Genomic DNA, 15,117 nt, shown 5'->3' with positions numbered 1-15,117 from the left:
GAAGTCAGTGCAGTGTTTGGGGTTCTGAAAATAAGGGGTTTCTGTGCAGCAACAAGTTCGATGAGCCCCGAGCAACCTTTATTAACATCGCCACCAAGTGCCGTCACATGAGATATGGCAGGAAGATTAAAATAACATCACAGAGCGTTATTGACCGAGCCTGATGGCTGAGTGGCGGCCTGCTGTGTAACCCCTCGGCGGCAAGGAGTGAGGCATGCTGAACAGAGCCTCGATATCTATTGGCCAAATTGCGCAAAGTGCGCTGCATTCTAGCCGCTGCCTAGTTGTTTGCTTACGCATCGAATGCCTTTGTGTTGAAAGTGCAAAGAAAAATGGCGCAGCTGCCTCCCCCGTCGGCTTGGCTCAGGTGAGGTCGGCCGACGCGAGATCAGGCTCTGAGAAGCAGTTGTCTCTTTTCGCAAAGCAAAGGGCTCTGTGAGCCACTCAGGTATTTTATTGAAATTTCTTTGCTACGAATCAGGCTGTCGAGGACAACGAGCATTTTTCCCCGAAGGAATCTTCGTCAATGCTCGGATCTACACTATGCTGTCCTTTACCAAGTCATCTCATCAACAACCATGAAAGATCCGGCAACTACTAGCTCCTCTCATTTGAAGAGAGCTCCAACGTCTCAAACGCGACCGACCGGCCATGCCACCACTTCGACCTGATTGGTGGGAATGAGCTCTCGGGGCCTTGCAACACCATGCCTGGATGCACAACGTTCAGTACAACCACCGCAATGAGCATCGGTAGCGCATCCAAATATAACTGAAACTCTTCGTGGCGTAGAATGACGTTGGATGAAGAGACGCCCTGGCTGAACTCAACAAGACGGAAAATGATGCGGACCTGAAGCCATATCAGTTTCTTGTACTTAAGCTTTGGTTAACTGAGGTGAGACACTGACCACAATCAGGGCAAGAACCACATAGATAACCCACAGCAGCGACATGGTCCACAGGCTCCGAGTTCTGAGCTTCCCAGTGCGCGCATTGCGAGAAATCTCCCGGCGGAAAAGAGTGTGAATGGCCAAAAAGACAAGAACACAACCCAACTGAACACCCACCCCAGCCATATACACCTTTCTTCCCAGATCTGCAGTATCTGAGTTGTTCTGATCTGCAAGCATCGCACCGCCTGCTGCTTGAATGATGAAGCATAGAACATCGACGGCAACAAAACATTTTGCCAGCCACTGTGCAGAAAGACCGGCGAGGCGGCGTCGTGGATGAAGGAAGTGGACGAGACGAGCGACGGTCATGTAGGCAAAGGCGTTGATCCCTAGCGGTTATATCAGTAACTGTCTGAGTAAAAAGTACAGTTGGACATACATAGTGGCGCCAGCAATAACAGCAGAGTGGACACGATCATGTACGTCGATTCTTGCTGGTCCCTTGCACCCAAGGCCCGCAGGATGAAGCAAACACACTCCCACAAGGCGCCCATGACGATGACCCAGCAGAAAGACTGTAGTTAAAGGTTCAGCTTAACTCAATTCGTTGCCGCAAAGGACAGACCTTTTTGAGAATGACGGCTTGCACGAGGTGAGCTACGGTGGACAGGCCAAATGCAACCGCAAACGCAGTGTTGTCCTCCCACTGTGGGTAGAAGCCGTAGTTGGCGTTGCATGAATCGGGCGGGACATAGCCGTACTTGTCTGGGATCGCGGTCGTGCAAGTCGGGCTCGCCGATGAGGAGGTTAAGGTTGCTTGGAAGACGGTTTGAGTGGGCATGGTGTCTTGGTGGTCGAATTTGATAGCTTTGGGGATGTTGTTAACAATGAAGGCGATGATGGTGATGAATAACAGAGTGAAGATAGTTTCTTAGGGTATATATGGATATAAGTCTGATTTGCGTCGTCATCAGTCTTTTGAGGACATCTAAAATTGACCCTTTCTGAGCACTCTCAGCCCAGCCAGGCTCGCTTTCGTCGCAAGTGACGCGTCTCGCCTGATGAGAACAGCTCGCAAATTATAACGAGCGACTTTCCCAAGCCATCTGATAATGAGCCACGCAAGTAATGTTGCCAATCATGAAGGTGTCCTCTCATTGGTCAGTTCGTCGCTTTCATCGTTTTCGAGATGCCTACCCTGGGCCTGAAACCCCCACTCAATTTTTGGCAGGCAACCTCCTTGCCCCTGGCAACTTGGGGCTGAGGATGCTGTGTTCAAGTGGTTGTAATAATTCCCAAAAGTATCATGCGCTTACTGTGGAGTACCATGGAATCGTAGGAAATGCAAGGGTTTTTGAAGCACGGAGGTCTATGAACATCTACAAGGAGGCATCTAAACTAACGTGGAGACTCTCCAAAACCCCTGGCTAAACCTAGTGGCCACATCATGTACTTCTAGAAGCTCTTGGGAAGAGCACTTGCAATATTGTTGATCCAAGCCTTTGTAATGCCCTTGCTGAAAGCGAAATGTCGTGTTGTGGTCTCGGAGAAACATGTCTCCAAGACGTGGTCCAACATAAGGAAATGCGCGAGGAGCACTTGGGCCACGTGATTAGAAGGGTCTGTGAAGCCGGCGTATTCGTCGTCGGTCATCTTGTTTGTCAAGGCGTAGCAAGGCACCATCTCAAGAAATGCTGCCAATTACATTAATATTGAAGCAGATGATAGAGTGGGATAACTGACCATCACGTGGAGATGCAGTGCTCAGCTGCGCTAGCCTCTCTAACACAGACCAATATCGTCGTTCTGCATTGCATCGGCATAAAGGTTCAACTGTCTTCAGTGAAGCAAGGCAGTCTTGGATGAGTGTATGATTGCCAGCATTTTCCTGTTGTTCAATATGTCTCTCCATGCTTCCAACGAATGATTCACGAGTGAAAGTGCAGAACATGGATTTTGTACGATCTGCAACCAGAGTGGTCTGAATGAGCATCCAGCCACGCATCATGGCCAGAAAGTCCATCATTCCATCTAGCATGTAAGACGACTGAAATGTGAGAGCAATCACAGCAGCATACCGAGCGTCGGCTTCAGCTGCCGTGAGACAGGGCTGTGATAGAGCGTGGTTCAGTCCATTGATGGCAGAGACTCTGAGACCGAGAGCCTGCACCGAGTAATCGGCGTGGTTGAATAGAGTAAGGTGTTGAGCAGCGAGTGCCAGTATAGATGATGCTAGGAAGTCATGCTACGGGGATTTTGCTTAGCATAGATAGTGAAACGGGGCCTTTCAGGAGAACATACCTCGTGCGACAGTGCAGCAACGTCCTGCCATACAGCTGACGAAGCATGCGGATGCGGTGGGTATGCTTCGATAAGGAAATGATGGAAGAACCTCAGATGGTCAAGAGATAGGTTGACCCTTGACGGTGTAGATACTATTGAGTGGCGAATCTGAGGTAAGGTGGTCGCTGGATAGACACAGTGCATGCCCAGCCGTCGACAGCCCTGACACTCGGGGCGACACTCGGAACATTTCACCCTGCGACGCTTGCAGTTAAAACACCCTCTTCTCGTTTTCCCGAACCCTTTGCCGGGGACCGGTTTACGCTTTGGTGCGTTCCGTGGTTGGTCTTGCCCACCATGGTCTGCCTCGGCCATGGCGGTCACAGCTGATTTACCGACGTGAGTTTTGCTTTAGATAGAGAAAGAAAAAGACTGTTGAATGAATATTTGGATACGACCAAGACGCTTTTCTGCTCAAATCAACGAATGTCTGAGAGGTTAGCTGATGTCGAGACGCTTACGTGTTCTATGGGCCTATGGCTTACCAAGGACATGGGTTCGGGTCAACATTTACGCCGACTATCGTCGTTGTCGTGTAAAACCGTGTCTTCACATTTCGAGCCTAGATATCGTGATAAACAATGCTATTGGGTTTGGGGTTGTGGTATAATGTTGGGTCAAGGGGATCGGACTCAAAGCTTGGTTGACTGAAAGCTTGAGCATATTATACAGGGCGAATGTCAAGTCTGAGGGCGAAGTTTGCAGAGTTGGTGACAGTTCTCAAAAGAAGGAATGAGAGAGAATTGAATATGACCCCTACTAAGAAACAAACCTGGTAAGAAGAATCTATCATTATACGAGATGTCCTCCAAGAGCGACATTGAAGCCTCGTCATTCTAATTAAACTAGAGGCATTTGTCTCGCCGGTTATTTATCGCCTGATAATCTTTTAGATATTAATTTTCCTACAACCCTAACGACTTCTTGCGAATTGGCCTCAATTGAAGTTCATATCCCCTCACATGTTTGCTTTCCAAGCACTTGGTTTCGTACAGCCTATAGGGGTCTATAATGTTATTAAATATACACGAGCCGTAAGGTGTAGCGAGGGTGAGATAGACTGATAATTCGCTCTTGGAGTGATACCTCTCGCTATGGTCCAAGAAAATAGTTGAGTTGTTTCATTTGCGTTGAATTGTTAAGGACGTTGCGCAAGGCTGCCTACCCGGAAAAGAAGAAGGCTCGGTGAGAATCAATACCGTAGAAACTCATTTGATACACACGGGAGGGGGGAGAAACTAAGGCACAAACCAGAAACGGTCATTCGTAGTAAAGTCCCGACCCCTCATCTGATTAGCAGAGGGCCTCTTAGCTTCTCTAGCCTGCCGTGTGTATTTATTGAGTTTTTACGATAGCACAAGCTGAAATGCATCCCAAGTGCCGAAGCATGGATTCCAGCGCCACGCTGAAGGTGTGATGAACTTTGATGCACTCTGGCGCACTTTGGCGCACTTCACCCAACCAACTCATAACAGGGCAGTAAAATGTCTTGTCTCAGCGGCTACCCCAGCCTCCTGTTCCAGTTCTCTTCCCTTCTCTTATCCCCTTCCACAGTGAGCTAAGCCGCAACTCGCAAACCCCGGTGCTCCCCGGACGAAAACAATGTCAGTCGAACTGAATGAGTGGAAATTCGCGACAGAAGACAGATGCCCAGAAATCGGGTTTGACTGTATCCCCCCGAGTGCCTGCGCAAGGCACCCCAATACCGGTAGGAATTACTGCTGCAATGCCGATGTGGAAGGAATTTGCTGGAACCAGGGCAACGCCGGAGAAGACAACGAGGTCACCAAGGCTTGCTCTACGGCCGAGGATCTGAAGGGATGGAGATGCATGAGGGGGAGGTTGGTCAGACCCTGAGAACGAACCCACAGCTCCCCCAACTGATAATCTACCAAGCGAAGAGTGTGTGAGAGGAGGAAAGATCAATCTGTGCACGTTGCCGCGCAAAGAAGCAGAAAACCCGTTGCCCGAGATAGGAAGCTCCGTCCTAGAAGAGATGTATTCTTCTTTGAGCGTTTCGGCGCCCTCTGAAACGTACCTGAGCTTCGACCCATCAGCGCTTATTGCGGCGACACAAACCTCTTCCTCGACAGCCGCCTCGACAACCGCTTCGACAGAATCGACTACCGCCGACGCAGCCAGTGCGACAGCAGTAGTTACAAACACGACCGAGCCCGAAAGCGGACTGGGCGGCGGTGCCATCGGGGGGATCGTGGCGGGGGTCGTGGTTGGAGTGGCGCTGCTTGGCTTGGGAGCCTGGTATCTGCTGAGGAAGAAGCGGCGCGAGAGGGTGCCCAAGGTTGATAGTCTGGGAGAGACAAAGAGTGATGCGGATCACCAAATACGAGACCGACAGATGGCAGAGCTTGGATCACGCGAGCTTCAAGAGTTGCCTTGAAAAAGGGGTGCCCATTCACAAGGACAGAAACGAACACGATGAATTAGGCTTATCTCTGGATATCTCTTCATGTACAGCTTAGCATCGTGAGGAACGCGCCAAAATATATTAGAAATGAAAAGAATGGCAAGCGGGTGGCTGTGTTTGGCGTGATCAGTCATATCTACGTCTTTTCAAACTATGGTCCAGAGTATGTTAAGCTTTCTGGCCATATTGTACTTAAATAAAGCACCTCAAATCTTTCAATCATTTCCTTTAGATATGACACTGGAGCCCGAAATGAAAATTCTATGAAGTAAAAGTCCCATGTCTTCTTCTTTCCTTTGCCCTTTGTCGGCCACTCAAAGGTGTAGAATCTCAAGCCATAATCGTTACTATCGAAAATGTGATAAGTCATATCGCCAGCCTCATATTCAAACCAGCGATCGGGTTTCGTCTTGATCTCCTTGTTTGTGTACATGAAGCAAACGAGATCCTTCTTGTAGTAAACGTCCACCTCAACAGACGCTGGGGTTACACTTGTAGGCTGTTGATGCCAATTGTGGTGTGATCATGCCAACCGTGAAGCTCTTGAAGATCCTTGCGCCTTGGCATTTGATTTCAAGGGTGGTGTTGTAAGGCTACTCCACTTTCGTCATGTAGGACCTGGCCCCCAAACGCATTAGTATAGGGCATAAGTGCATAAGTATTTATAATCGCACTAGTGAGGACCAGTCACTGCTTGACGCATCTATACGTATAAAGGGGCAAGGGACGCCACCGCGCCAATGGGTCAACAAGGGCGGTACACATAACAAGACAGAACATCAGATTTCTTTGTGTCCTGACCCAACATCCTATAATATGAGAGGCGATGCGCTCCGACCAGATGATGATGCCTACAAATATAGCTACGAAAAAGGCTATAGGACCTGGTGGGCGCTCTGGAAAGAAGCAACTACGGGCTCCGGGCTTCCGTCAGCCTGCCTGAAACTTGACGACATCTTCCCTCAGCATCCATACTTTCCTTTGGGGTTGGATCTTGACTCCACTGGCTTACTGACAGCTACTTCCACCTGGATACCGACAAGTGGATGCTGTGATATGCCCGCCTTCGAGCAGCGATTTCAAGTCACCCCTTCTATTAGCAAACCCACTGCTATTTTAGCGACATCCGATGCAAACATACCATTCTAAGAGCACTTGGGAAAAGAAGATAATCATCTCACTGTGCTTGTGCTGGCATGGGCCTACACTTTGTCCGCACGTTGGACATCCATCATATCAGGAGCGGCACCGCTTGACTATACCGCCAGCCAGGCAAAATAGGCAGAAACACGCCACCTACCCAAGGATGAAGCATCAGGAATAGTCCAGCTGGGCTCTATCAATGATGAAGCCGCCCGGTAGTAGGCAGCCATTCTAGCTCCAGGGCAAGGTTAGAAAGCTTCAGTCCCACACAAACAATATCAATTCCTCTCTCCGTAGACCATTTCTTTAGATTCAACGCGTCTAATACTACTGCCTCGCAATTCAGAGCCCGCCTCGCCTACTCTGGGAAAGTGTCCACCTTTCGAGGACGCTATTCAGTACATCGCCGATTATTCTACATTGCACTCGGCCAACAAACAAAACCATGCGGCTTTCGCTGCAGCACTACTTCTCCCCCTTGCCAATTTCGACAGGAGAAAGGTCCGGCTCCCATTACCTCAATTTTCCATAAAGAAAACATCCAGCACAACGTCACATGGCCCCATCTAGGGGCAGGACTTGCGCCAATTTGATAGACTCCTGACACTAAGCTACAACCCGCAGGGTATCAAGTCCATTCTCAGCAGCACTTTCTACGAGCCTGATATACCCTGCAACGTTTATAGAGCATGGTTACAAGGAAGTTTTGCATTACTCCATTCCAAACACACGCGTGATATTAACCTGCTTGCCCGAATATTCTTCCTCCGAAGGCCGCACCTTAGCTTTTTATGGCTCGGTGCCATGATTACTAGCGCACACAAGAATCTCCTCAAGAACCCTCGGGGACTATTAGGAACTGAGGAAATTGACCTCCATAAAGCTGCTTGGACTAGAACTATCGTTTCATTTATTAAAGAGCCTGTCTCTCGCGTCGACCGCGATGCCAGCTCAATTATTCGGGCGAATGAATGGCGGTTGGCATACCTCTCTCAGGGACTCTCCGAGTACAAGTTCCCACCCCTGTATCCTTATCCACCGCCCGGCATAACTACGATCGAGGATCTGGATATTAATATTCGACTGCATGCAACGTGCGCTAGCAAACACAGGCTCAGATTTTCCAAAATTATTTAGAATTGTGCTAGAGGGAGACAAGAAGTCCATCAAGTCATCGACGAGCGGGCAATACGCCCTAATATTACACCTTCATCTCCACTAAACTGCCTCCCTACCCACATTGACTACAGCCATCTCGACCGGGAAAAGGACCTTTCTGAACTCGTTACACGGACTATATTTAACTAGATGCGAGGGACAGACGGTTTCCCTGTTGCGGAACGAGACATCTATAAGCATGATTGGCTCAATGACTTCGGCTCAGATGATGAGAGTCTATGTGAAGGAGAAGGGGGAGGAAGGTCTTCAGTAGGGTCTAACGAACTGATCCGTTCCTGGATTTCGAAACAACATCATGCTGATTAGTGGTGGTGGGTTATTGAATTCCCTGAAGTTACCTGATCTTGCGGTGATTATGTGTTCAATGGTGTGTCAAGGACATGGGCTGCGCCAACCTTTTTAAGGACTAGAGCTTGCTTCACAGGAACAATCCATTATATGGGACAGGGTCCAGGGGCAGGAATGGGTCGTGACCTTTCTTGCCAAGTTAGACAGCGCCAACCATGGCCGTTTGTCATGAATTCCTTGTCCAACATCTGTACCCCAATAAATACGTCTCAGTTAAAGTTCATATCTCCTTGGATGGTTTGATCTCCAAGTACTTGGTTCTTGACCTCGCCCCAGTTGTTGTTGACGATACTCCTTCCACGAGACTGCACCAATGTTAGATACGAGCATGTCGTAGGGAGGCATACGTACAGCTTCTTCAGGTCCACCATCGTCCTTGGCCGAGACCTTGAGAATCGCAGCAAGAACACTCTGGTAACCAGGGCTATCCTGGTCGGCGAATTTACACATTGTGGAGTGATCTGCGTTGATAGACGCGTGGTCTCCGAACCCAGGTATCCAAGAGTTCCGCTCAGGCACAACCTACACAATCATCGTCAACCCCGAATGAACCGGCGGCGAGTGAACGTTGTCTTACTAATACGCCATGCAGCTTCTTCGTCTCGTTGAAGAAGGCTACACGAATCTCATTGTTATCTCTGATACGCTGGTGCAGCGCGGAGGCGAAGGAGTCGGCCAGGATCTGCAGCTTCTCCGACTTTTGCTTAAGGTCTTTTACCTTTTGTGAGTCAGCGTCGTGAATGATGGATACCATCGTGCTGATCGCTTTGCCCCAAGGGGCCGCCGGAGAACCATGAAAGGGGGTTCCCAAGAAGACCATGCCGCGAGTGTGGCTGGCGATGAGGGATGCGTTGTCGGTTCCATCTCCGAGAGCACCCTTGACAACCATCTAAAGAAGTATGAGATTAGGCCTAGATAGTAATGATAGAGGGGAGGTTTCTAGCCTGGGCACAAACTAAACCACCTAGGCTGTGTGCGACAAAGACCAAGGGTCGATCTGACTGTAGATGGTGGGTTAGTTGAGACTGGCATCCCAACGACAGAGCCGCAAGTGTCTAACCGATTCAGTCTTGACTCTTATCCCAGCGAGCCTCTCGCATAGATCGGCCGCATGAGATTCCATGGTCCCCTTGGTAACTTCTTGGTCAAGGTTGAACTTGGTCACGTCGGCGTCGTAGCCAAAGGTGAAGATGCGGGCCTTGGGAAGGTCTTCGCCGAGGAGCTGCTTGGGCCATAAAACGCCATTCGTGGTCCAGGTGTTTACTCTGTTTCCAAAGAGCCCATGAACAAACACGATGCTGGTGAGCGGGTCAGTGGCCAGTTCAAAGATGAGGGGAAGTGTGAGACACACTCAAGATCTGCGTTCTCCGAAGAGCAAAGTTCTTGGAGCCCAAGTTGAGACATGTTGTGGTTAATTTACTCTAATCAAGGAATATGAGATGATGAACAGAAGCGGGTGGATGTCGAGACGTCCTTGACTATTAGATCCTGTGTCGAGAAAGGGGACCAGCCAGATCAGGCTGTGAACATGTTCCCTCATTTTAAACCAGCCACTGCTCCACCCAGCTGAGGTCTTGGCCAAGTCAGCAGGCCTCGGCTATGCAAGACCAGTGCACATTTGTAATGAGGGTGGTGCGGCTGGGGAATTTTACGCCAACGATTGGCCCAGGTAGATAAGAGGCGGTTAGCCAACATGTCTTGGATGCATGCTGATAGAGGCGAAGCGGGAGCTCAGCCCACAACAAGGCCCGGCATTAAAATGACGCAAGGCGCCCTGGAAGTCCTCTCAATTGACAAGTCCAAGCCTTAGATCCCAAGCATGGGTTCAACCTCGACCCCGACGCCAAAGAGCGTCTCGTCAGGCACCGTCCAGAACCAGGTCTTCGGGGATCAGCATGTATACGGCGATCAGAACTTCACTGTGTAAGTCGGCACTCCCTTTCCGGTAGAAACTCACAAACGGCCTAGATCTGAGCTAATATGATCCTAAGGCGACCCAACGACGCGCAGGCGCTCGTCCAAGATTGTTTGAGGTCCTTGGCATATCCAGAGATGAACGACCGGTCCAATTCAATTAGGGTCTCTGCCGGAGGAACCTGCGAGTGGCTTCTTCAACACGAAATATGGAAAAAGTGGAAGTCTTCTGAACGTGGCTTACTCTGGATCAAGGGCAAGCCGGGCTCGGGAAAGTCAACCTTGCTACGATACGCGCTGCACGAGCTCAAGTCAACCAAAACGGCGAAGAAGGCACTAATGCTATCATTCTTCTTCCACGGTCGCGGTAATGACCTACAAAAGAACCAACTTGGCCTCTTCCGCTCACTTCTACACCAAGTCCTCTCCGAAATGCCCAAGCAGTTGGCCAAGTTGGTGACCACATTTGACCAACGACGGCATGAGATTGGCAGACCAGGAGTAGACTGGACCTGGGAGCTTGATGAGCTGCGCGAATCATTCAAGTGGTCCATTCTTGATGTCTTGAAGAACCGCCTAGTCTGGATATTCGTTGACGCCCTAGACGAGAGCGGGGCTGAGAATGCAAAAGAAGTAATCCGGCATTTCAAGGACCTGCTACAGGGCCCGTCTGCCCGTTCGAAGCTTCGAATTTGCTTTGCTTGCCGTCACTACCCCATTGAAAGCTCTGAGGGTGGCTTCGAAATGTGCACCGAGGATGAGAACAGCCGGGATATCCTCACGTATGTCCGAGCCCGACTATCCGATTTCCAAAACCCCACGGCACTAGCCCTTCCGGATCTTATCACTGAGCGCTCTAGTGGCCTCTTCATCTGGGCTCGCCTCGTTGTTGACCGGATTCTGGATCTTGAGCTGGCAGATGACCCCAATAGTGCTGACCAGCTAATCAATAACATCATTGACACACTTCCTCGGGATCTGAACGCTCTTTACTCCGATATAGTCCGAGATACAGAAAAGTCGCCACCATCCCTGAAGTTGATGCGGTGGATCAGTTGTGCTCAAAGACCTCTATCCTTGGATGAATTGCGGTGGGCAATGGTCATCGACCCTAACTTGCCACACAAATCATTGAGAGACTACAAAAACACTCCAAATTACATCGAAAACGATGATGTCTTGGAAAGAAGAGTGAAGACGCTTAGCCACGGCCTGGTCGAGATCATTTCTTCCTCTAAGACACGAACGGTTCAGTTTATACATCAGTCGGTCAAAGAGTTTTTCGATAACAGGTCTCCGGCATCTATGGAAGAAGCTTCCGGGGATAAACTCTTCTCACTTACCGAAGCGGCACACTACAGGCTATACAGGATATGCATTCACTACTTGACTATGGAAGAGATGGCCGAACTTTCTAGCTTGGAAGGGATGGGCTATGCTCAGCTGTACCAACTCAATCAAGCCGCCTTGTTGGCTAAGTATCCCCTACTCAGCTATGTTATCACGTCGTGGATCGCGCACCTTGAAAGATGCCGGGAGAGCCATCAAGCAAGATCTCAGCCCATCAGTTGGCCGCCGAAGTCTATCCTGGAGCGATGGAGAAACGCTTCCTGGTTCTTACACACGCGCATGATCGGAAATGACTTTCCACCAGCCAAAGCCACCTTGGTGCATGTACTGGCACGGTATGGATTGGTTGTGCTACTACAGATGCTTTTGGGCCACGGAGAACCAGCCGACATAAATTCAAGGGATGACCTTGACCGAACACCATTGCTATACGCAGCCGAGAGAGGCTACGAAGCCGCAGTACAGGTTCTTCTAGAAGCAGGAGCTGAGGTCGACCACCAGGACGTTTATGGAGCGGCGCCATTACATTTCGCAGCACTAAGAGGACATGTTTCGATCATGAGACTTCTCTTGGTGAGAGGAGCTAATGCCGACCTGAAAGACAAGCATGGATTTACCCCATTGGCCTGGGCAATAGAGGGCGAGCAAGAAGCAGCAGTGAAGATGCTACTCGAAAAGGCTGTGGACGTTAACGGTGAGTATGTACTCATGGGCTACATCGAAAGCGGTATCGCTGGTATGGGCTTTGAGATCAGCCGGGCGCGCTTCTACGGAGTTGATGACCCGTGGACTTACAGCTTTTCTCATTCTCGCAGCGTTCACGTGTTGAACTATCGTGAATCTTTGCCATTGGGGGCAACTATAGAGTATTATGACGACGAGCCAGACCTGGACGATTACCTTTCGTCTTGGAACCCGCTAGCGAAGTATCTTGGGCATGGTCATTATTATTCTAAGATTGGTCCGCGGAGAAAAGGTGCCAGACCTGGAGACAGGACACCGCTATTGCAGGCGGTAGAGCTTGGGTTGCAGTCCATTGTCTTGATGTTGCTTGCCAAAGGAGCAAATCCAGAATTGCAGTGCAGGACCGGATGGTCGCCTCTGTTGCTGACACAGCTGAGACGGTATTCTTCAGACAAAGCCATCATGCGGTTACTGGAGGCACATAGACATGATTCAACTACTTGATTACGGGACGACATATGTCATGAAGTGCGGCAAGTAGTGCGTGGTGAAATTTATAGATACGTAACGCAAAGCGAACGCAGATGTAGCACCAGCAGAGATTCGATGAAAAATTGTAAAATACTGGGTTCGAATAGCGGCAATGAAGACATGCAAGTCAACTTAATGATCAAGTACAACACTGATGACAGCTGAGAAACAAGGTAGAGATGTCTATGAGGCACGGACAGTATATGGCGCATGTCCGCAATGAATCTTTGATTGACTCCCTTCGGTTTAAAGGTAGGAAGATCACATCTATACTTCTCAAGGCAGTGATTAAAAGCAAGATTCGGCTATAAATTCCAGCTACTCCTTCGCTCTCTCCTAGACGCAACTTCAACTACAACAACCTTCTTTACGCAAAACAAAGAAAACTCTCACAACAAGACAACACCTTACCCCACTAGCTCATCATGAAGCCTAGTCTCCCAACCATCATCCACTTCCGCCAGGATTCCATCCTCAATAAGGGGACGCTCAAAGAGGCCCTCTCCGAGATCTTTGGATCCACCTACTGGACCTTGACCGAAGGTCCTCACACCTTTTATGTCGAAGCGGCCAACGAACCGAACGTTGATGTTGTGTCGGCGCTCGAAGCAGCTGGAGCAATCCAGATGAGGAGCGTGGATGAGCCGTCAGCCATCATGGACGAAGACAGAACAGAGTCGAAGGAGACTAAGACGGAGGTGGAGAAGAAGCCTGTGAAAAAGGCAAAAAAGAAGAAGAGGGCTGAAGTCAAGTCGAAGGAGAAGTCTGTCAGAAAGTCGTACAACGTGGCGGATGAAAAGAGCACGGACGAGCCTGTAAGAGCGATTTGTAACGTCAACAAGCCACGAAAGCCGACTGAAGGAGTTGGGAGGGCAATGGCGATGCCTCCTAACTAGCGTTCGTGAGGATGGCACTCAGGCAGGGTAGTCCGTAGCTATTAGGCTAGAGGAACACGGTTTTTGGCCGTATTGCATCTTGCCTACCGTAGAATTGCCCCCTTATATCGCCCCCTGACACTTCATAGCGGAACCCTGTTCCTGGTGATTATGTATTGAGGCGTTGGACAATGGGAGAGACCTTTAGTTTCATGACATCAAACTCTGAGTAAAATTGGAATATTTGAAGCCGCAATTATTCCTGCCTAGCCAGAAGCCCTAACCCTTTCAAGTACCTACCAACGGTTCTCACTTCTGGCAAACAGCAACAATAGCTGTCATGGGAAGACCTACTCCCTGGCTTCCATCATTCATAGTGTAGGGAGACGATGCCTTGTCGATCTTCTCACCAGCCACTTGACGGAATTTGCTCTGGTCCTCTTCCGACCAGTCCTTCCAAAGCATCTTGAACGAGTTCAGGATTAGGCCTAGCAAGTCCTCGGCAGAAGGTGCGCCGTAGTAAACAATACGCTCAGAGACGGTGACATTTGCAAATCCGCCGTCTTTGAGGCACTTTCCAACAAAAGCCGAATCAAACCACTTCTCCGGAATAGGTAGCTTGAATGGTGGATCGTTTGGCCTTACAGCACTCTGGGCTGGGCGAATGACCTCTAGATAGCCGAGAGCAGCCCAAGAAGTAACCACAGCGACACCACCAGGCTTCAGAGTGCGATGTATCTCCTTGGCCCCTGCATCTCCATCCGTGAAGAAGAGGATACCCACGTTTGTGATGCTGTGGGTAAACGTCTCATCCTGGAACTCCAGCTCTTCGCCAGGCATTACGGCGGTGCTTGAAGTGGCAGATACTCCAAGGGCATCCAACTTCTTGCGAGAAATCTCGACCATGTTGGGGGCAGGGTCGACGGCGTGAATCTTGGCCACATTTGCGTTTGTTCGATGAGCACGCAGGGCGATTTCCTCGGCCACGATGCCGGTTCCACATGCATTGTCGAGCACGATAGCGCTTGGCTGGTAGATGCTCTCGAGTTGCGGAATGTCGAGAAGCAAGCGAGCTAGTTCTCGAGTGCATCCACCGGTAGAGGCTTCATATTGAGCAGCCGCCGAGTCGAAGTGACCAATGGCAGTAGGTGCGGGTTTCTGTGACATATTGCACTGAGCCAAGCAAGAGAGGTTATCAACAAGTCAAACTTTACAGAATTCAGATAGTAAAGACAACGTGCCAGGGATACCTCGAGGTTAACTAAGTACCTCATATTGAGAACCTTGATGAGTCATTTCGCCAAGACAAAAGCGAGCCACCGACAGCCACGACACCTTCCTCTAAGCACAAGGTTGGACACAGATACCGTGGACACAGATACCTAAGGAAGGCCAATACGTTACATTGGCCACTGTAGCATTAGGTAGAA

The 15,117-nt window shown here is 49.8% G+C and overlaps 7 protein-coding genes across 7 annotated transcripts; 3 read left to right on the top strand and 4 right to left on the bottom strand.

The window, feature by feature from the left end:
- Positions 1-597: 597 nt before the first annotated feature.
- NECHADRAFT_83091 (uncharacterized protein) lies at positions 598-1,736 on the bottom strand (the record flags this gene model as incomplete). Its single annotated transcript, XM_003044356.1, has 4 exons — positions 598-852; positions 911-1,284; positions 1,335-1,470; positions 1,521-1,736. The coding sequence occupies 4 exons, from the start codon at positions 1,734-1,736 to the stop codon at positions 598-600; spliced, it is 981 nt and encodes a 326-aa protein (XP_003044402.1).
- Positions 1,737-2,350: 614 nt separating this feature from the next.
- Positions 2,351-3,553, bottom strand: NECHADRAFT_83090 (uncharacterized protein; the record flags this gene model as incomplete). Its single annotated transcript, XM_003044355.1, has 3 exons — positions 2,351-2,589; positions 2,639-3,140; positions 3,197-3,553. 3 exons carry the CDS (start codon positions 3,551-3,553, stop codon positions 2,351-2,353), a joined length of 1,098 nt encoding a protein of 365 aa, XP_003044401.1.
- Positions 3,554-4,840: 1,287 nt separating this feature from the next.
- On the top strand, positions 4,841-5,636 carry NECHADRAFT_83089 (uncharacterized protein; the record flags this gene model as incomplete). Its single annotated transcript, XM_003044483.1, has 2 exons — positions 4,841-5,079; positions 5,135-5,636. 2 exons carry the CDS (start codon positions 4,841-4,843, stop codon positions 5,634-5,636), a joined length of 741 nt encoding a protein of 246 aa, XP_003044529.1.
- Positions 5,637-8,542: 2,906 nt separating this feature from the next.
- NECHADRAFT_83088 (uncharacterized protein) lies at positions 8,543-9,737 on the bottom strand (the record flags this gene model as incomplete). The annotated part of the gene is made up of 5 exons (XM_003044354.1): positions 8,543-8,638; positions 8,685-8,855; positions 8,911-9,222; positions 9,394-9,631; positions 9,685-9,737. The coding sequence occupies 5 exons, from the start codon at positions 9,735-9,737 to the stop codon at positions 8,543-8,545; spliced, it is 870 nt and encodes a 289-aa protein (XP_003044400.1).
- A 648-nt stretch (positions 9,738-10,385) lies between these two features.
- NECHADRAFT_22508 (uncharacterized protein) lies at positions 10,386-12,221 on the top strand (the record flags this gene model as incomplete). Its single annotated transcript, XM_003044482.1, has 1 exon — positions 10,386-12,221. A coding segment is annotated over one exon (1,836 nt), but the record flags the coding sequence as incomplete, so codon positions are not given.
- A 1,016-nt stretch (positions 12,222-13,237) lies between these two features.
- On the top strand, positions 13,238-13,708 carry NECHADRAFT_83086 (uncharacterized protein; the record flags this gene model as incomplete). Its single annotated transcript, XM_003044481.1, has 1 exon — positions 13,238-13,708. One exon carries the CDS (start codon positions 13,238-13,240, stop codon positions 13,706-13,708), a length of 471 nt encoding a protein of 156 aa, XP_003044527.1.
- A 288-nt stretch (positions 13,709-13,996) lies between these two features.
- Positions 13,997-14,854, bottom strand: NECHADRAFT_45683 (uncharacterized protein; the record flags this gene model as incomplete). The annotated part of the gene is made up of 1 exon (XM_003044353.1): positions 13,997-14,854. One exon carries the CDS (start codon positions 14,852-14,854, stop codon positions 13,997-13,999), a length of 858 nt encoding a protein of 285 aa, XP_003044399.1.
- Positions 14,855-15,117: the final 263 nt, after the last annotated feature.

This window comes from Fusarium vanettenii, assembly GCF_000151355.1.
Source record: "Fusarium vanettenii 77-13-4 chromosome 7 genomic scaffold NECHAsca_22_chr7_11_0, whole genome shotgun sequence".
NCBI classification, from domain to species: domain Eukaryota; kingdom Fungi; phylum Ascomycota; class Sordariomycetes; order Hypocreales; family Nectriaceae; genus Fusarium; species Fusarium vanettenii.
The sequence above is the reverse complement of the archived record's forward strand: the minus strand, read 5'-3'. Positions and strand labels throughout refer to the sequence as shown.